This window comes from Scardinius erythrophthalmus (genome assembly GCF_964197995.2).
Source record: "Scardinius erythrophthalmus genome assembly, chromosome: 1".
NCBI classification, from domain to species: Eukaryota; Metazoa; Chordata; class Actinopteri; order Cypriniformes; family Leuciscidae; genus Scardinius; species Scardinius erythrophthalmus.
This window is the reverse complement of record NC_138221.1, coordinates 29,973,920-29,995,756: the sequence shown is the minus strand read 5'-3', so window position 1 is coordinate 29,995,756 and position 21,837 is coordinate 29,973,920. Positions and strand designations below refer to the sequence as shown.

Genomic DNA, 21,837 nt, shown 5'->3' with positions numbered 1-21,837 from the left:
GCGAACACACACACACAGTGCAATAAAAGGATATGGGCGCTGGATAGCGCAGCAGGAAGGCAATGAAGGCGGCGCGGCCGGCAGCTTCGTCGACTCGTCCCGCTGAGGTGCTTCTTCAACAGTGCGGCTTCTTCTCGGATCCAGCGATGTGAGTTGCTTCGCTGAAGGATGAAAAATCAGAGAAATAATGCCTGCGAGCGGTATTTATAGACCTAAGCCACGCCCGTTTCGGCGGGACGTGACGCAGAGGGCGCGAAGCGCCCTCATTGGGTCTGACGTCACTCTAGGTCTCGCTCGATAGGCTTAAGCAGTTGCCAGCAGACCAGCCAATAGGCGCGCGAGCTGCCTCGCCTATGTCTGTATGCTGCCGCAACGCGTTTTACATTAATACAAAATTAAAGGATAATTTTTTGGCTTCAGTATTCTCGTGGAAAAGGATTTTCCCCTAGCGTATTCTACGCAGTATGAGAGTATCTCTCGTAAGAGAACCATTTATCAGAAGTTTAGACTGAAATGGCTTTGAAAGCGTTGTGGGGAGCAGCAGCTCATTTGCATTTAAAGATACATGCATGGAAACAGCATGTTTTTCCTTTCACTCAAAAATGAGGCTTTATGGTATAATAAATTATCTGTGAGGTATTTTGAGCTGAAACTTCACAGATTCATTCTAGGGACACCTGCGACTTATATTACATCTTGTTAAAATAATTGAATGCAGTTTCTCTTCTACAATTTTTTATTTATCTTATTTTGCTGGTGGTTGCTGAATCTTAAAAGGGTGACTATCTGTTGTCATATATAACTATATCACCCCTATTTAAATGTAATGTCAGTCATCCTACAAAATGTAGTATGATTATGAAAAATTAAACATATTTAGACATTAGGGGACGTTCTGTGATTTTCACTGAAAAATTTGACTGGAATAAATTTGGAATCTCTCGTTTCTCTTTTCTTCTCCTCACTCAGGCATAAACTATTGATATAACTCGAATCTCATGCGAGTGTATATAATTTTAACAAATTTCCCTTTTCTTTGTGCAAATCTTTTTTCTAAATGAAAAATGTAGTGTACAATGTCCATTTTAGTGACAGCGCCACTTACCGAATTAGAAGACCTGTGACCGCATGTTTTTCCAATACTCTGTTTTTCTCGAAGATGGACAATAATCAGAGTGAGTATCAAATCTGAATCCATTTTTATTTGTTTTACATTAAAAAACAATTGTGATGCATTTAATTGGAAAGTTAACGTAGCCACAGTGATCGAGAGTTGCTAATGAATGCACTAGGCCTACATAGCTATCATATATTTGCTTCTAATGCTGTAAAACAAATTGTTAGGATATTAGTTTAACGAAACTTTAGCACGACTAGCAAGCTTGTGTTGACTTAGTGACTATGGTATGATAATTAATTCTAGCCAGCACAATACAACTGTAGCATGTTCGTTTTGAAAGGTTGTTAATTACTCGTTGTTTTTACATTTTATGTAAGTTAAAATAATCTTAATGTTTTAACTGTCACATGCTCACAGTTAGCATGTTTACCTCACAATACATGATATGAGCATGTCTCTTTATTTTGACACTGTATAGTGTTGAATGAGACAAAATACGTATTAGATCATGTTCAACTAAATGATTCTTATTTCTTTCACTTTCTTTCTCTCTCTTGGGAGTCATTGAAGATGTCGTCGTTGAAGGTCTTTCTATGTGGTTCATGTCATGAACAAATTTGTTTTTGTGTCTGTTCAAATGTTATTAATATTTGTTTTTGTGTGTTCAAATGTATTAGTATAATTTTATCAAATATACACAATCTTAAATCTACCCCCAGAATCATCCTTGTGTCTTCATTCTACATTCAGCTCTTAGCATCCAGGTTTAATTACAAGAACGTATAGCCTATTAAGGGGTGAAATAAACTTTTAAAACTCTAATTAGTTAGAATTTACTGCCTTAGTTGCACTTTTTTTTGGTCCCCCAAGACTCATGGGACTGCGATTTTCCGATTCGGTAGGTGGCGCTGTCACCAAAAAAAAATAAAAAATAAAAATAGGGTCCGAACCCGAACTGTGGTCCTGAAAATACCAAAATACTGGACTCCTCCCGACGCTTCACACTCCAGTCCAGTGGGTGGCGGTAAGACACAAACGTTTGTTTACTAACCACAATTTTTTAGCATGTTCTCTGGTGTTTTGTCGGTGTGCTGGCTCAATATAAACAGTTAGAAATGTACTTTTAGTGTGTAGAAAGATTTTTGAATCAGGTCAATAAATGCCTGTCATACTCTCATCCTCATAGAAGTGACTAAGTTTTGAAGCAAGCAGGAATATTAGGAAGACTATCAACTGAACTGAGATCTGCTGCTGTGAAGATGGTGTTTGTTAAAGAGGAGAGTGAGGAGGACATGAGTGAACCAGAACCCTGGAGAATAAAACACGAGGAACAAGGAGGTTGGTGCCTATTCTTCATGTTCATCTTTTTGACTGTTGTGGTAGGCCTACATTAAGCCTTAAATTCCTTAATGTAAAAACAAATCCTAAATTGCCATTCGAATGGCTTTATCCACGTGTCAAAGGTCTTAAAAATGCAACTGAACTCTCGCAGCGATACGATTTAGATGTTATTTTTGCTCGTTGCTTTTTTGAATCCAAAAACTGTGTTGAACTGTGTGCGACTCATCATACAGATTCACTTTTGTTTTTATGTTAACGTAATCCATTTGTGCAGAGGTGTAATGTTACCTTTTTTACAGAAGTCTTACTGCATTTTTCTATGGCGTTATTTTAATGGCCTGTTTAATTTAGTATAGCCTACATCCCTAATTAGATGTGAGTTTGGACTTTTATCACATTAAGCGTTTTATATGTCGTGTTGGCAACTTAGGTAACGTTAAAGTTGGTTTTATATTCGCACATTCGCACTCAATAACAAGTGCAATAAAGCACATTTTTGCAAAATAAAAGCAGCTACATGATCTTTAGGACAAAGATGATGAACTACAACACTCTCCACAATCGATCAAAATGGGCAAATATTGTTTTAATGGCATACAAAGTTGCGAATGTCCACTGAATGTCCAATGTGTGTGGTAAAGAAGATAGGGACCGTCTACTCTAAACTAAAGAGTTCTATTTTTTTCCCATTGTGTGCAAACAGACAACTAAATTTTTGCAAAGTACAGATGTACCAGCAAATATCTCTCACATTATGTGTTCTAATGCTATTGATTGTACTTTAGCAACAATAAAAAGTGCATTATAATGATTGAAGCCTATTTAGGAAACCTGCCTCACTGTACATAGTGTAAATAAATATTTTTAGAATAAAATTACATCAATTCACCAAAGGAATTTTTTACTATCCGAAGGTTGTAGCATGTTCCTAGTGACCAGACTGACTTACTACAGGTGAAATTTTGACAAAAACTCCCTTACTGTACGTACAGTTCACAAATGTTTTTTTAAAAAATACTGTAATTCACCCTAAGTATTTTTTCGTGTTCCAAAGGCTGTAGTGTTTTCCTAGTGACCACACTGACTTACTACATGTGAAATTTTGACAATACCTCCCTTACTGTACAATTATCAAATATGTTTAGCCTATGTAATGAGCATATTATTACATGTTTATTACATATGTTTATGAAATAAACTGTAAATCATCTATAGTGTTTTTTATATATATCCCAAAGGTTGTAGTACTTTCCTAGTGAAATGACTGACTTACTACAGGTGCAATTTTGCCAATACCTCCCTTACTGTACATACAATATTCAAATATCTTTATAAAAAATTACTGTACGTACAATTATCAAATAAGTTTATGAAAAAAATATTGTAATTCACCTAAAGTATTTTTTCATGTTCCAATGGGCGTAGTGCTTTCCTAATGACCACACTGACTTACTACACGTGAAATTGACTATAACTCCCTTACTGTACGTACAATAATCAAATATGTTTATGAAAAAAATACTGTAATTCCCCTAAATAATTTTTTAATGTTCCAAAGGCTGTAGTGCTTTCCTAGTGGCCACACTGACTTACTACAGGTGAAATTTTGACTATAACTCCCTTACTGTACGTACAATTATCAAATAAGTTTATGAAAAAATTATTGTAATTCACCTAAAGTATTTTTTCATGTTCCAAAGGGCGTAGTGCTTTCCTAATGACCACACTGACTTACTACACGTGAAATTGACTATAACTCCCTTACTGTACGTACAATAATCAAATATGTTTATGAAAAAAATACTGTAATTCCCCTAAATAATTTTTTAATGTTCCAAAGGCTGTAGTGCTTTCCTAGTGAGCACACTGACTTACTACAGGTGAAATTTTGCCAATACCTCCTTATACCAACAATAATCAATGCACCTTCAAACAAAATCAATGCAGCGAGAGGCGCCGCTACACAACAAATTGCCAACAACTGATCTTGCGCGTTCAGAGTGCTGTATAGAGATGAAACAGGTATAGTTTAGTTGTTTAATTACGGTTATTATAACGTATTTGTCATCTGCTTGTATGTATCCATTATATTTTATTAGCCTACAAGTCTGCTGTCTGAATGATGATCAAACATAATGATGAGTTTAATAAAGTTTATTGTACATCACACAAAAGATGAAGCATCAGTTTTACTTCAGAAAATCACCGTAAGAGTTGAGTAAACACCGGAAGTTATTAGAAGTGCGCAAGTACATAAACGAATTTCGGTAGAGTTGAGGGAGCATTCCTGTGGGCGGAGGTTAGTTAAAAAACGGTTTAAATGGCGTCATTAAAGAAGGAAGTAGAGGGATGTAGTCCAAACGGGCCGTTCGATGTAGGCGACTTCTGTTAAATAAAATATCTCGCTTGGCATTGAACTTTGAGCTTTATCATTTTACAGATATTATTTATAGTCTTACAACAACATTACACACTAAAACTAAAAAAAAAAATCAAACTAAAGTTTGAAACATGGGATCACGAAGAACGGGACCTTTAAGGCTGTGTGCAGAAGTGAGTCACATGATCACATCTGTATATCCCCCATGTTAAAATACCCAACTTTACAGCAGAATAAAAACACGTTACAGCCTGGTGCAAAAAGTGGCTTTGGTCTATATAGCTTATTTGTCCCTTCATGACAACTGTGAGGGGGGTGAATTTTTTTATAACTCATCCGTTTACATTATATAAATATACTACTTAGTACTTAGTTACGTTTTTGTGGAGTTTTTTTTTTTTTTTTTTTTTTGCTTTATTGGTAGTATTTCGAATTAATGGTTTTAAAATAGTATTGGTAAAAAAGGTCAAAAGGTCGTTTACTCATTTTGGTGCCCCTATGGCTGAGTGGCGCCCCTAGCATTTGCCTATTCCGCCTATGCCACGGGCCGGCCCTGTCGTCAGCTACTGGCCTGCCCTGAATAATACAGTGTTTTTAATCGTTCTTGCGGATCTGTGTGAACATGGGTGTATTCCAGAAAGCAAGGTTATCTTACAGTCAAATATACAACCAATATAATTCAACCAAACCTTGCTTACTGGATGTATGCTGGTTCCAAAAATGCGTCCGGGAGTAAGATCATCCAACTCATCTACTACATAGCAAATTATTTTTAAAGACAAAATCTTCTAGTAATGCTTATTAATTTAGAATAATAATTCTGTATGATTTAGATATTATGTAATTATTATACCCTTAATCTATCACACATGTAAAAAATGTAGTTTATCAATTATCACGCAGTTTAAATGAATACATATATAAAGGTAATATAAATACGCTTTAGAATCAATAGATAAAGCTATAAAACGTGAGCTTAAAAGTTCTATTTAAACTTCAAAACTTTTACTTGCACTGATATAGAAAGCCTTTTTACTTTAGTTGTTCTATTTCATAGACAGCTATTTTTTCATTTAGCAGCTGCTTTTATCCAAAGCAACTTACAAATGAGAACAATAGAAGCAGTTAAACTAACAGTAGGACAACAATATGCAAGTGCTATGACCCTTCTCAGTTTAAATCAAATCTTTTTTTTTTTTTATAAATAGAATAGAATAGAATAGAATAGAATAGAATAGAATAGAAGAGAAGAGAAGAGAAAGTGTTAGTATTACTGGATCAAGTGCTGCCGAAAAAGATGCGTCTTCAGTCGTTTCTTGCAAATGGCTACGGACTCAGCAGCTCTGGTTGAGTTAGGCAGATCATTCCACCAGCAGGGAACAGTCATGGTAAAGGTCCAAGAAGGAGATTTTGTGCCTGTTTGAGATGGCACCACCAGACGACATTCGCTTGCAGAGTGCAAGTTTCTGAATGACACAAGTCTGAAGTAATGAGTTTAGGTAAAAGGGAGCAGAGCCAGTGGTTGTTCTGTAGGCAAAGCATTACAATAAACCAGTCTGGATAGAACAAGCGCTTGGACAAGGAGTTGTGTAGCATGCCATGATAGGAAGGGCCTGATCCTCCTAACGTTGTACGAGGCAAATCTGCATGACAGCTCTAGCAATGTGGTCTGTGAAGTTCAATTGATCATCAATTACCACACCAAGGTTCCTGGCTGACCTTGATGGAGTTATGGATGACGAGCCTAGCTGAATGGTGAAGTTGTGATTAGAGGTCGACCGATTGTGGATTTTACAGATAACGATAGCTAAGTTGGGCCATACTTGCCGATAACCGATTAATCAACCGATAGTTTTTAAAATTGATACTGGATAAAAACAAATTGCACCTTGATCATTCATGTTAGTTTGATAGTGCATTAACTGTGGTTAACAAAAACCTTAATTTAAAAATGTATTAGTACATGCTAATTAAACAATGACCAATCCTTATACAGCAGTTATTAACCTTAGTTAATGTTACATATGGAATTTTATTGTAAATGTTATTTCATATGAAATGACATAAATATTACGTATAGTCTCACACTTTTGCTTCTATTTTATAAACACTATACAAAATATGTATTAAAGTGATGATGAAAAAATAACCGAAACCGAATGCTTTTCTGATTTGTTTATGTGTTTCTGTCAGCTGTATGAACAGATCAGTTTGCCAGCTTACATCTCTAGCTTTAAATATGCAAATAGATGTTAACAATTGTGACATTAAACATTCGGGTCGGACTTGCGTTTATTTTTGTCAGTGTTTTAACCGCTTGAGGTACTACTAATGTTAGTGTCCTCTCAGCTTCGAAGGCAAACAAACATACTGCCGTGCTGTTCTTTCTCTACTAATGTAGCATTTAGTCAACAAATGAATCGCTTTATAATGATATGACAAAATGTACTGTATACAATATACATACCTTTTAGCTGTCGGTGGTTTAAACGCGCATCTGAGCGCTCTCCACACAGCTTGTGCTCTCCTCTCAGTGCAGCACGCAGCATCACGTGTCGAAATAAACAACACGAGGCATCAGCGATAGTTGTTATTACACCTCTAGAGGCCGCTCTTGTACTGCATGATGCCAGCAGAGCCTTCTCAGCTCTCTCTTACTGTGTAATGAATGACAGCGCGCGCTTCTCAGCCGCTCCAACAACGGACGCAACCAGGAAAAAATATCGGTATGGATTTTTGCCGATAACGATAGTTCCACCAATCAACTATCGGTGCCGATTAATCGGCAAAACCGATGAATCGGTCGACCTCTAGTTGTGATGAAGTGTTGGGTTGGCCGGGACCACAAGTAGCTCTGTCTTTGCAAGGTTTGTTGAAGGTGGTGGTCCTTCATCCAGCCAGAAATGTCTGTCAGGCAGAGATGCGAGCGGCTACTGTCGGATCATCAGGCTGGAATGAGAGGTAGAGGTGTGCCATCAGCGTAGCAGTGATGGGAAAAGCCATGTTTCTGAATCAAAGATCCTAGTGATGTCATGTAGATGGAAAAGAGAAGTGGTCCAAGCACTGAGCCCTGAGGCACTCCAGTAGCTAGATGTTGGGTCTTAGACAACACACCCCTCCACGACACCCTAAAGGACGTACCTGAGAGGTAAGACTTGAACCATTGGATTTACGGATCCCGAGATGCCCTTCATCTTTAGGATTGACAGGGGGATCTGCTTGTTAACTGTGTCAAAGGTAGCAGACAGATCCAGCAGGATGAGAACTGAGGATTTGGAAGCTGCTCTTGCCAGCTTCAATTACTGAGAGCAGGGCAGTCTCAGTTGAGTGTCCGCTTTTGAAACCAGACTGATTGTTGTCCAAGAGGTTGTTCTGTGTAAGAAAGGAAGGGATCTGGTTGAAAACAACTCGTTCAAGTGGTTTTGCGAAGAACGGAAAAAGGGATACCGGTACCAGTGTGAAGAGAAGTGTTTATGATGTGTGTGAGTGTGGGTACAACTGAGGAAGAAATGGCTTGAAGTAGGTTAGTGGGGATAGGATCAAGCGGATAGGTAATAGGGCGGACTTTGGAGTTTTTATTTATGTGGCAAAACCGTCAGCTGTTAGGGTTGATGAGGGAGGAGGAGGAAGGTTGAGAAGAGAGGAGAAGGTTTTGAAAAGCATGCGAGAGTCAGAAGAATTGTTAATTTTGTTGTGAAAGTAAGTCATTTTAGCAGTAGAGATTTTAGCTGAGAAGGAAGAGAAGAGGGATTGATAAAGACCAAGGTCAGTAGCAGGGGTGGTAAAAGTATTCAAAAGTTATACTCAAGTAAAAGTATATACCTAAATAAAAAATGACTCCTGTAAAAGTAGAAAGTCCTCCATTCAAACATCACTTGAGTAAAAGTACAAAAGTATCTGATTTAAAAACGTACTTAAGTACCGAAACTTGTTGCGTCCCCATTTACCCCTAGACTTATGTGGGACGTAACAATTGGGACGTCCATCATGCCTGGATTTCAAAACACGCTTTGCCTTAACCTTTTTGAGGATGGTTTCATCTTTGGCCCACAATGTCTTGAATTTTGGCAGCAAGATGGCGGCTGCAATCAGTCTTCCAATATTTCACTGAAGCGGTTCTTCAAACCCAGGTGAATGGCATCAACAAGTGGCTTGGAGAACTTTAATGATGGCTTGATCCGGTCCAGTTTTGTCTTCAGTTGAGTCAGAGTGGGAAGAAGCCATCCCATCTGTATGTTGGTTTCATACAGGTTGTTAGGATTGTACTGCCTCCTACATGTTACATTTGATTTACATATGTTCGTAATAGTTGGGATTTGAAAACACATAGTGTGAGAGAGCTCACAAACAGAAAGATCAGAAGAAAAGTTGTGTAGAAGAGAAAGAAAACAACAAGAAAATAAAGTAAACAAGAAAATAATACTCAAGTGCCTTGTAGGTGTCCTTGCTTGGTGGAGTCGCACAGGGTGAGGTGTTGGTCTTTACACTCTTCGGTCTTCAGGGCTTCACACGAAGGCTTCCAGGACCGCTACCGTGATGCTCTAACCAATTATATACATGCCTAATAACTCGTTATTGAATACAGCAGGCCACACCCTATTACTTGGCAAAGCAAAACTCAGGTGAGATGCACGACAAACAAAGGCCACTTACCCTAGCAAAGCAGCGCTTTGCTAGGGTAAACACAGTAAACAAAACAAAGTTTCCTAGAAATGAAGAACCACGCTAAAATCTAATGAAAAAAGTTACCACTCACAGACTGATGTTCTCTCCTGTTGCTTGACTGCTTCTTTTTACTGTGTAAGTTTGTTTAAATTCTTAATATTTTTCAATCTTGTAATATTCTGCAGAAAAGAGAATTGAATCGTGCTGCTTCTCTCGCAAGAAATTAATCGCAGTCTCGCTCTTTCTCATTATGTGATTGGCTGTTCGCTACTGATGACAAACCTAAACTCGGATTAAAGCCTGAGTTGACAGAGAATGTTGATGATCAGCATCATGGTTCCAACAGAGCCTGGTTGGATTGGTTTTGTCCACTGAGAATTCAATGTCCTGCCACCACAGTTTCACAAAATCCTGTGGGAAACCCAGTTTATGATAGTTTCCTCAAAATAACAATCTTATTATTAAAATGCCTAATATGTAAAGCATGATGATATGGTAACAAATCACACTGAAGTAGGCTGCTTTTAAATTAACATTTATTTAAAATAAAAGTTTATTTAAAGTTAAAGTGACGCACATTCATTGAGTTTTACCCTGAAATGAGAGTTCCGTGTCTTACAATAATGATTTTATCTCTCATCGACCCTCCTGCCAATAATTTATTTTTTATAATTTGGCCCATCTGAGCTGCAGATACAGCCGCGATCCGGGCATTACCATCGAACGCTTAGAGAAAGGACACAGGCCGAGATCCCACAACAGAACCGTGTTGGTGGAAAAGGGATATCGGAGCATGTGACTGTAGTTGATAGTTTTGTCGATAGCCGGAGGCGGCACAAAATTTGACGGAGGTGGCTACTTAGGGCTGCACGATAATGGTTAAAATGATAATCACGATTATTTTGCTCAAAATTATAATCGCGATAATTAATCACGATTATTCTCATTTGAGAAACTACAGAGAAAGAGAAGAGACAGTTAATGGTTTTGCACGAGTATTTGCGCAAAATCCGCGCAGATTTGGTGTACATGAATTTCCCCAGCAAAGTCAGTAAACATAATAACATGCCAAATTAGCCAGTGATTTGACAGCGATACCCGCCAAAGTTCATTTTTAGCAGCATTTGGCGGGTTGACGGGTGTTAATTTCAAACCATCAGACTTAATTTAACCAACTACAACTTCCTCAGACAGCAAGTCAATACAAATGGCATGATTTAACGTTAGATGGGCGCTTTGTGATGCGCGTCTTCACATTAGATCTTCTAAACGACACATTTCGGTTGAAAATGAGAAAAAGTAGGCTACAGATCCAGATCACTCAGCAAATTCGTACTGCAAAGAAAAATAGTCTACTTGTTGATGCACACTGAAAACGGTCAGTGGCTGTCGTTTTCAACTTATTCACATCATGAAAACTGGTAAAAACATAAACTTCAAAAAATAAATCAACGAAACTCATTTAGAAACAGATTTAGTCACACAAACGGCACAAGGGGCTTGTGAAGAAACAGACTAGCTGTGTAACAATTTCATGAAAACAGAATATCGCTGTGGAGATCAGTGCTTTTTCCGCAGTGTAGAGCACGCAAGGTTGCACCGATTAAGTAAAACACGGGGCATAAAATGTAAGAGAAATACACTGTTTGGGTAATTTGGGAGATTTAAGCTATTCAGATCTGACAACCACAAACATCAGTGCTATTGGGGACTTGTTTACAATGCAATATAATGGAAATGTCTAATAAAAAAGCGTTTTCAGGATAAAAAATTTTTATAAAAAAAAGAATAGAATAAAAAAAAGACGATTTTTTAAAATGAATCGAGACAGGAAGATATCTTTATCGCGATTAAAATACGATTAATCGTGTAGCCCTACGGCTACTTGTAATTCTCTATGCAGGAAAATCCCTGGTCAAAATAAAACACTGTATAGTCTTCACTGTATGAATTAAATATAAATTGATTAATATTAAAGATAAAGAAGTGATTTCCTTTTATTTTTCAATTTTAACAATTGATTTTCATAATTTTAATTGTTTTAATTTTAGGCCTGGTGAAAGTGAAAGAGGAAGGACAAGATCTGAATGAAGTGGAAGAGAAGCATCAGAAAGCTCATGATGTCACTGATGGAGAGAAGCCATTGGGTTGCTCCAAAACTGAAAACAGTTGCTCACAAAGCAACATTCAAATTACAGAAGTCAAAAGGCCTTTCACCTGCTCTCAGTGTGGAAAGACTTTACAACACAGAAGAAGCCTCATGAATCACATGTTAATTCATGCTGGAAAAGGGCCTTTCACCTGTTCTCAGTGTGGAAATAATTTCACACGTAAAGAAAACCTTAAGACTCACATGTTAATTCATGCTGGAATAAAGCCTTTCGTCTGCTCCCAGTGTGGAAAGTGTTTTATACATAAAGGACACCTTAATGATCATCTGTTAATTCACACTTCAGAAAAGCCTTTCACCTGTTCTCAGTGTGGAAATACTTTCACACGAAAAGAAAACCTTAAGACTCACATGTTAATTCATGCTGGAATAAAGCCTTTCACCTGCTCCCATTGTGGCAAGAGTTTTACACAGAAAGGACACCTTAATGATCATCTGTTAATTCACACTTCAGAAAAGCCTTTCATCTGTTCTCAGTGTGGACACTCTTTCAGACATAAAGGATACCTTAAAACTCACATGTTAATTCATGCTGGAAAAAAGCCGTTCACCTGCTCCCAGTGTGGAAAGAGTTTTACACAGAAAGGACACCTTAATGATCATCTGTTAATTCACACTTCAGAAAAGCCTTTCACCTGTTCTCAGTGTGGAAACACTTTCAGACGTAAAGGATACCTTAAGACTCACATGTTAATTCATGCTGGAATAAAACCTTTCACCTGCTCCCAGTGTGGCAAGAGTTTTGCACAGAAAGGACACCTTAATGAGCATGTGTTAATTCACAATTTAGAAAAGCCTTTCACCTGTTCTCAGTGTGGAAACACTTTCAGACATAAAGGATACCTTAAAACTCACATGTTAATTCATGCTGGAAAAAAGCCGTTCACCTGCTCTCAGTGTGGCAAGAGTTTTACACAGAAAGGACACCTTAATGAGCATGTGTTAATTCACAATTTAGAAAAGCCTTTCACCTGTTCTCAGTGTGGAAACACTTTCACACGTAAAGCAAGCCTTAAAAAGCACATGTTAATTCATACTTGAAAAAGGTATTTTATCTGTTCTAAAGAGTTTCTTTAGCGTGGAAAGAAATCAACCTAAAGCAGTGCCTTAAACGGGATAAATATGTTTGCTTCTCCTTTTCTGTCTATCTAATCATTTCTTGTACTCACTCTTTAGTCACATGCTCATATGACATGCTAGTTATTATCCATAAGGATCAATGTTGCATATGGTATAATTATGAATGGAATTGTTTGTCTCTTTATGGACTCTTTCAGCGAAGCTCCCCTTTCTTTTCTATATGGACTTATTATTCTATTTGTTGGTTTTAGCCAACACCTGAGACTTGCTATACAGTGAGAAAAATAAGTATTTGAACACCCAGCTATTTTGCAAGTCCTCCCACTTAGAAATCATGGAGGGGTCTGAAATTGTCACCGTAGGTGCATGTCCACTGTGAGAGACATAATCTAATCTAAAAAAAAAAAAATCCAGAAATCACAATGTATGATTTTTTAACTATTTATTTGTATGATACAGCTGCAAATAAGTATTTGAACACCTGAGAAAATCAATGTTAATATTTGGTACAGTAGCCTTTGTTTGCAATTACAGAGGTCAAACGTTTCCTGTAGTTTTTCACCAGGTTTGCACACACTGCAGGAGGGATTTTGGCCCACTCCTCCACACAGATCTTCTCTAGATCAGTCAGGTTTCTGGGCTGTCGCTGAGAAACACGGAGTTTGAGCTCCCTCCAAAGATTCTCTATTGGGTTTAGGTCTGGAGACTGGCTAGGCCACGCCAGAACCTTGATATGCTTCTTACAGAGCCACTCCTTGGTTATCCTGGCTGTGTGCTTCGGGTCATTGTCATGTTGGAAGACCCAGCCTCGACCCATCTTCAATGCTCTAACTGAGGGAAGGAGGTTGTTCCCCAAAATCTTGCAATACATGGCCCCGGTCATCCTCTCCTTAATACAGTGCAGTCGCCCTGTCCCATGTGCAGATAAACACCCCCAAAGCATGATGCTATCACCCCCATGCTTCACAGTAGGGATGGTGTTCTTGGGATGGTACTCATCATTCTTCTTCCTCCAAACACGTTTAGTGGAATTATGACCAAAAAGTTCTATTTTGGTCTCATCTGACCACATGACTTTCTCCCATGACTCCTCTGGATCATCCAAATAGTCATTGGCAAACTTAAGACGGGCCTTGACGTGCTGGTTTAAGCAGGGGAACCTTCCGTGCCATGCATGATTTCAAACCATGACGTCTTAGTGTATTACCAACAGTAACCTTGGAAACGGTGGTCCCAGCTTTTTTCAGGTCATTGACCAGCTCCTCCCGTGTAGTTCTGGGCTGATTTCTCACCTTTCTTAGGATCATTGAGACCCCACAAGGTGAGATCTTGCATGGAGCCCCAGTCCGAGGGAGATTGACAGTCATGTTTAGCTTCTTCCATTTTCTAATGATTTTTTCACCAAGCTGCTTGGCAATTTCCCCGTAGCCCTTTCCAGCCTTGTGGAGGTGTACAATTTTGTCTCTAGTGTCTTTGGACAGCTCTTTGGTCTTGGCCATGTTAGTAGTTGGATTCTTACTGATTGTATGGGGTGGACAGGTGTCTTTATGCAGCTAACGACCTCAAACAGGTGCATCTAATTTAGGATAATAAATGGAGTGGAGGTGGACATTTTAAAGGCAGACTAACAGGTCTTTGAGGGTCAGAATTCTAGCTGATAGACAGGTGTTCAAATACTTATTTGCAGCTGTATCATACAAATAAATAGTTAAAAAATCATATATTGTGATTTCTGGATTTTTTTTTTTTTTTTTTATTGTCTCTCACAGTGGGCATGCACCTACGATGACAATTTCAGAACCCTCCACGACTTCCAAGTGGGAGAACTTGCAAAATAGCAGGGTGTTCAAATACTTATTTTCCTCACTGTATTGTTTTTCTTTTTTAACTAGTAGTGGTAAAGTAACCTATTGGCGTAGTTGACTGTGCCAAATTTAAATTATGAAAATATATTTATGCAATGTGTAAAATGAATTGGAAAATAAGTTGTTCTTTCAGTTTGTGAAGTATGTGAATTGCTAGTTTATTTGTGTGTAGCTGCAGTTCCATGAAAATAAATGTGTACTGATTCCTTTCTGTGGAAGTCTCTCTTTATGGCACTCCTCTTTTTTAAATCCCCATGAATCATAATAATAAGTGTCACAATGTGAAATCACATATGCTTAGGCCCTGCCTATGACTGCTGATGGACTCTGCCCTATTAGCATAGACCCCAGTCTGCCATGTTTATCTCCTCACCAGAGAATTTAACTGCAGAATTTAAGTAAGAAACGTGTTCTTATTAAAGCTACTAAAGTTAATTCAGTCCAGAGCAGTGAGTGATTTTCAGTTTTTCTTTTGTTGTTTGATTCATATTAACAGTTTAGCAGTAGGTAAATTACTCTGCTTTCACTTTAATACACAGATCTAATATACACATGCGATTTCTTGCTATTTACGTTCACAGACATGAACGACTGTGTTTATGTGAACTTTGTGTGTTTTTGACATAGCCTTGTATTTTTATCTGTATTTGACAGTTTAAGGGCAATAATACGTGAAAGAGAACTTAGTTTAATACTCACAGGACTCGCCGCTTTCTGTGCGCAAACTTCGGATGTGTGCGCTCAGAAAACCATATATCAGAAGTTTAGACTGAAATGGCTTTGAAAACGTTGTGGGGATCCAGCATTAGGGGATGTTCTGTGATATTTCACAGAAATATTTGACTGGAATAAATTTGGAATCTCTCGTTTCTCTTTTCTTCTCCTCACTCAAGCCTATAGACTATTGATATAACTCGAATCTCATGATATAGCCTAACTCGAGTGTAGGCTATATAATTTTAACAAATTTCACAAAGTCCTTTTCTTTGTGCAAATCTTTTTTAAATGAAAAATGTAGTGTACAATGTCCATTTTAATGACAGCGCCACCTACCGAATTAGAAGACCTGTGACCGCATGTTTTTCCAATACTCTGTTTTTCTCGAAGATGGACAATAATCAAAGTGTGAGTATCAAATCTGAATCCATTTTTATTTGTTTAACATTAAAAAACAATTGTGATGCATTAATTGGAAAGTTAACGTAGCCACAGTGATCGAGAGTTGCTAATGAATGCACTAGGCCTACATAGCTATCATATATTTGCTTCTAATGCTGTAAAACAAATTGTTAGGATATTAGTTTAACGAAACTTTAGCACGACTAGCAAGCTTGTGTTGACTTACTGACTATATGGTATGATAATTAATTCTAGCCAACACAATACAACTATACCACGTTCATTTTGAAAGCTTGTTTATTACTCATTGTTTTTCTATGTTAAGTAAGTTAAAATAATCTTAATGTTTAACTGTCACATGCTCACAGTCAGCATGTTTACCTCACAATACATGATATGAGCATGTCTCTTCATTTTGACACTGTATAGTGTATCAACCTGGTTAAACTGCTGAACTTATTGATATTAAGGATTTTCCTCACTGAAGAACCAGAAGGTGGCCTCCGGACTTGGATTTGGTGTCCTTTTCCGCTAGGGCTGCTTTGCAGGTCCTTGTTTTGGTCAGAGGTTGGAGACATTGGCATTGCAGTAGCAGGTGTAGCATGTTGGTTTTTTCTCACCTGTGCTTGGGTCAGTGCTGCTGTAAAACATTTCCTTTGGAGCTTGTTTATACCTTCTTTGGCACCTGCAGCGACATCTTTGGCTGACTTTGTCGGCCACTCCTCCACAGGTCGTTTCAGAAACTCTGGGCCATTTTGCCACACAGAGTTCTCTTTGAGGTCTTCTGGGGTTGCTCCTCTTGTTGTGAGGTCAGCAATGTTTTGCTCACCTGGAATCCATCTCCAGTCTTCAACTGATGTGGACTTCTGGATCTCTCCCACTCTGTTTGCAAAAAAGCTCTGGTACCCATAACTGTCCCTTTGGATTGCACCCAGCACAGTTTGACTGTCCAGCAGATGAAACCACCGTTCGACTTGCATCCGACTGTGCTTTTCAATGTATTTCCTGAGTCTTGCAGCGAACACAGCACCACAGACCTCAGCCTTCACTGGTTCTCCCTTTTGGTCAAGTGGTGTGAGCTTGGCTTTGGACTCAACCAGCCGGACCAGGATGCCTTGCTCGGTCTACCACCTGAAGTATGCAACAGCTCCATAGCTCTGGTCGCTCCCATCTGAGAATGTTATTCCCCAGGGTTCTCCAATACTTTCGACTGGTGTGAGGCTTCTATGGAAGGTAATTTGGTTGAGGCGTGTGTACTCCTCAAACAGATGGATGGCTTCTTCTCTAAGTCTTTCAGACTTAGAGAAGAAGCCCCGTGTGTCCCATGTGTCTCGTGTTAGAGTTTTGCCTCCAGCTTCTTGAAATGCTTCTCTGACTAGAATGGCTCCTTTCTGTTTGGCAGGTGTTGCAAGCCCTATTGGGTCATACAAACTAGCTACTTGGCTAAGCAGTTGTCTTCTAGTCAGTGGATTTTGAGTTTTTCCTCTCACCTCTTCTCCGACGAGATTTTGGCTGATTCTCATCTTCTTTTTTCTCTTTGAGAAGTTTATCGAGGTCATGAGGTACAGTTTGTCTGGTTCGACCAGGTAACCAACTCCCAGGGCTTTGTTGTCTCCTTCTCTCATTTGGTTGGGGAGAATGAAGACTTCATCTGATGATGCTGGATGTTCTGATGTAGACGTCTGCCTCCCACTTTGGCCTGATCGGACCCACGGCTTGAGAAAGAATCCACCTGCCTTCAGAATTTCTTCGACTTTTTTGGTGGTTTCATCTAGCTTTTCCAGGTCATTATGGGATGTCAGGATGTCATCTACATAGGAATCCTCTTCAAGGACTCTCCGTTCCTCCTCCAGATGAGTGAACATGGGCAGCTTTGCTGTCTCTCTCATGGCCAGTTGTGTGATGCACCCTGCTGGTCGATCGCCAATGTTGACCCTGGTGATGGCATATTCCTCAATTTCTCCATCTTCACTGTCTCTCCAGAGAAATCTATGGAGGTGCATCTCCATATCTTCAAGCCACACAGAATTGTACATCTTCTTGATGTCGCTGAGGGCAGCATGGACTCCTTTCCTGAACCTTAGTAGCACTGCTCGGATGGGATTAAGTACATCAGGCCCTTTCAGGAGAAGGTCATCCATGCTGATTCCTCTAAACTTCTGGCTGCTTTTCCATACAAGGCGGACAGGTGTTGTTACAGAGTGTGGGTTTGGCGCCACCAAGTGACTGACGTACCATACTGGTCCTTTCCAGTCAGCATTGGTCTCTCTAGTGAGTTTCTTTGCTGCCTTCCTTTCCACCATCTCATGGACTTGAGTTGTGTATGCTGCACGCCACTGGTTCTTTCTTAAGCTGTTTCTCCGTCGTCAGAAACTTGGCTTCCACTACGCTTCTGTTGTTGGGCAGGGAACCTGGATCTTCAATCCAGGGGTATTTTGTGTCCCAGTGAGGCTCCTGACTATGCGCATCTGACTTCACATATCTGTGGCCTTGCCTGATCATCTCAAGCTCTCTTTCTTCACTCAGAGTCATGTCTTTGCCTCCTGGTTGACAGTTACCACACCGGCATCCTCCACACATGGGTTCGCAGGCTGCACCAATGCTGTCCCACTTCCACCAGTCCAAGAACTCTCTGCCCATAACAGTGGTTTTGGTTTCAGCTCTAGATTCTTGCATCTCAGCAATTTCTTGATACTTCACTGCTGTGGTTCTCATCGATCGTGCAAAATGAGTCTCAGAATTTTGCAAGGCCATGTCCACCACTTCACAGAGGTCTGGATGTGCTCCGCCAACGGTCTTTCCTAAAGGGCTTTCCCACAGGACAAGATCTCCTACCACCTTTACTCTCTGTGGAGCAAGTCTTCCTTCACGGTGGCTTATGAAAAGCTCAACATGTTCTGGTCTGTGAAGATCTTCCAAGTTGGTGTCAGGGAAGAACTTTTTGAGTTGCTGTGCTTTGATTACTCTGTGAACTTTTGCAATTTCATCCAAACCATAAAAGATCAGCTCATGAGCTCTCTCCGTGCCTCTAGGTGTCTTGACTCTTACCTTGAGTAAGTATCTTTTGGTCTTTACCTTCATGGCCATGCCTCCAACTCCATGGACGACAAGCGTGATCTTTTCACTTTGAAGCTTCAGTCTCCTGGCAGCTATAGGAGTGATGTAGTTGGTATCTGATGCTCTGTCAATCAGAGTTCCAATTTTCTGTCCTGCGTTGGTGGTTACTTCGAGAAGCATAAGAATAACTGGTAACTCACATGTGCTTGAGTCCATCACTCCAGGAAGGTGTAGCATATACGACTCTGGGTAAATATGAATTAGCTCAAGAATATGGGGAATTTTGGGAATATTAATATTTATGACTCATGGTCATAATTCATAAGTCGCATGTACATTTATTTTATCAATTATCGAGATTACCTTGTTCTGTAACTGGTCTGACCAACATTTAATTCGTCCAGCGACAGAATATAGACGTTGTAGCAATGCACAGATACATTATTATGCATTAGTATAGGCATTTTAGTTCTATTAATGTTACAATAGGACATATATGCTTTCCTATGGTTTACACACTTCTTAACACAAAAAGGGATATATTTTAGTACATTTAAAAGCGACTTTATTGGTGAAAAGTCTTTTTCCTGTGGTGGGTTTCTGTTTGAAAGTCCACGAGTGTGTGTGTGTGCGTGGAATGTCACAAGCCTGTGAGGTTGGGGGAAACACCAGCCAAACCGGCGCTGGCAAATTGCTGCGTGGCTATAAAATCACTAGGGGTCCACGCTGAGCTGGGGGGTTTTAGAGGGGATTCTTAAAAACAGGGTTTCCTTTGTGACTCAAATGTCCCTCTGGGGGGGCAACAAGGTTGCACCTTTGACATGTCCAAGCAGACTTAGCGACGCCATGGAAAGACCCGTTGTCTGAAAAGACAACGAAGGATGTGTTTGGAGACAAGGTTTTACTAATTGGAACAGCATGTGACCGCATGTCAGGCATTGTCGCTACATTCCCCCTTTGTGTTGGATGAAGACTTGGGGATGGACTTCATCGAACAACAAATAGGCACAGTGGATCATGATGGTCAAATAGCAGGTGGTTGCTAGGCTGATGACTCAGCTCAAGTGAGGTTGAGGTGGTCGATGGTGTGGGACCCCCCCTTTTTTCAAGGTTCGTAGGAAATCGCCAGACACGGCTTTGTGAGCTTGGCTGTGGATGCTCATGTCTCGTTGAGTCTGGTACAGGATGGAAGCCAAGACGAGTGTTGGGGCGTGGTCGGTGACCGTGGAAATGCCCATCACAGTGTTAGACTTCCTGAGTGTGAGTCTTGCCTTGGTGATCAGGAGTCGGGCTGCTCTCTCTCCATGCGATGCCGGATGCCGGATCTGGTGATGTCCGATTGCGGCTGCTTTCTAGCGAACCACCACAGCATCCTGTTTTTTTTTTTTTTTTTAAGAGGTTAAGTGCTCACGGAAGAGATGGGTTTTCAGTTGTCTTTTGAATGTTGTCAGGGATTCTGCATTCCGGATGAGGGTGGGGAGAGCATTCCACCAGCATGGAACTGTGAATGAAAATGTTCTGGAAAGAGATTTTGTGGCTTTCTGTGATGGTACCACGAGACGTCGCTTGTTGGCCGATCGTAGGCTTCTGGTAGGGATGTAGGCTCGTAGGAGTGAGTGAAAATAGGAGGGAGCTGAGCCTGTGATAGATCTGTAAGCAAGCGTCAATGCCTTGAACTTTATGTGAGCAGCGAGAGGTAGCCAGTGCAGAGAGATGAACAGAGGAGTGAAGTGTGCCCTCTTGGGCTCGTTGAAGACAAGACGAGCTGCAGCGTTCTGGATCATCTGTAGAGGTTTGGTTGCACATGATGGAAGTCCAGCCAGAAGAGCATTGCAGTAGTCAAGCCTAGAGATGACCAGGGCCTGGACGAGAAGTTGTGTTGCATGCTCAGTAAGGAAAGGCCTGATCTTCCTGATGTTGTGCAGTGCAAACCTGCATGATCGGGTTGTCTTTGAAATGTGATCTGTGAAAGTCAGCTGGTCGCCAAACGTTACTCCAAGATTTCTGACCGACCTTGATGGGGTGATTGATGATGAGTCTAGCTGGATAGTGATGTTGTGCTGTAGAGACGGATTGGCAGGGAGGACGAGAAGCTCAGTCTTTGCCAGGTTGAGCTGCAGGTGATGTTCCTTCATCCATGTCGAGATGTCCGCCAGACAACTTGAGATCCATGCAGCTACTGTGGGATCATCTGGTTGAAATGAGAGGAAGAGCTGTGTGTCATCAGCATAGCAGTGGTAGGAGAAACCATGTGCCTGTATGATGTGTCTCAGTGATGTGGTGTAGATGGAGAAGAGGAGGGGACCAAGAACTGAACCATGGGGAACCCCTGTGGTCAGTTGATGTGCTCTGGATACCTCGCCTCTCCATGCGACCCTGAAGGACCTACCTGTGAGATAGGACTCAAACCAGTGGAGAGGAGTACCTGTGATGCCCAGTGATGAGAGGCTGGACATAAGGATCTGATGATTTACAGTGTCGAAGGCAGCAGACAGATCCAGGAGAATGAGGACTGAAGATTTGGAAGCAGCTTTTGCGATCCGTAGGGCTTCTGTGACCGACAGTAATGCAGTCTCAGTTGAATGGCCTTTCTTGAAGCCGGATTGGTTGACATCCAGCTGGTTGTTAAGAGACAAGAGGGATGTTACTTGGTTGAAAACAGCTCTTTCAAGTGTTTTCGCAATGAATGGTAGGAGAGAGATAGGTCTGTAATTCTCTACAGATGATGTGTTTAGTGTTGTTTTTTTAAGCAGTGGAGTAACCCGAGCCTGCTTGAATGCTGTAGGAAAGGAGCCAGTGCGGAGGGATGAGTTGATGATGTGTGTGAGTGCTGGTAGAAGTGTGGGAGAGATGGCTTGTAGAAGGTGTGAGGGGATGGGGTCTTGAGGACAGGTGGTAGGATGACTGGAGAGGAGAAGTGTGGATACTTCTTCCTCGATTAGTGGAGAAAAGGAGAACAGAGGGATATTGGCTGTGGAAGGGGTCAGACTGGGTTCCTGTGCGTGTGGAGCTGAGAATTGACTGCTGATAGTTGTTGTTT

The 21,837-nt window shown here is 40.3% G+C and overlaps 2 protein-coding genes across 2 annotated transcripts in view; both read left to right on the top strand.

Annotated features, from left to right (window-relative positions):
• The window catches only part of LOC308691971 (uncharacterized protein), a 135,501-nt gene extending 116,297 nt beyond the window's left edge, over nt 1-19,204 (top strand). The window contains exon 3 of the mRNA XM_081367595.1: nt 19,032-19,204. Within this exon, the coding sequence (XP_081223721.1) occupies nt 19,032-19,093 (62 nt within the window). The 3' untranslated portion in view covers nt 19,094-19,204. The remainder of the gene's footprint in view (nt 1-19,031) is intronic.
• On the top strand, nt 2,162-14,827 carry LOC308690656 (uncharacterized protein). The gene is made up of 3 exons (XM_081365264.1): nt 2,162-2,458; nt 11,558-13,071; nt 14,555-14,827. Exons 1-2 carry the CDS (start codon nt 2,380-2,382, stop codon nt 12,715-12,717), a joined length of 1,239 nt encoding a protein of 412 aa, XP_081221390.1. The 5' UTR covers nt 2,162-2,379; the 3' UTR covers nt 12,718-13,071; nt 14,555-14,827.
• Nucleotides 19,205-21,837: the final 2,633 nt, after the last annotated feature.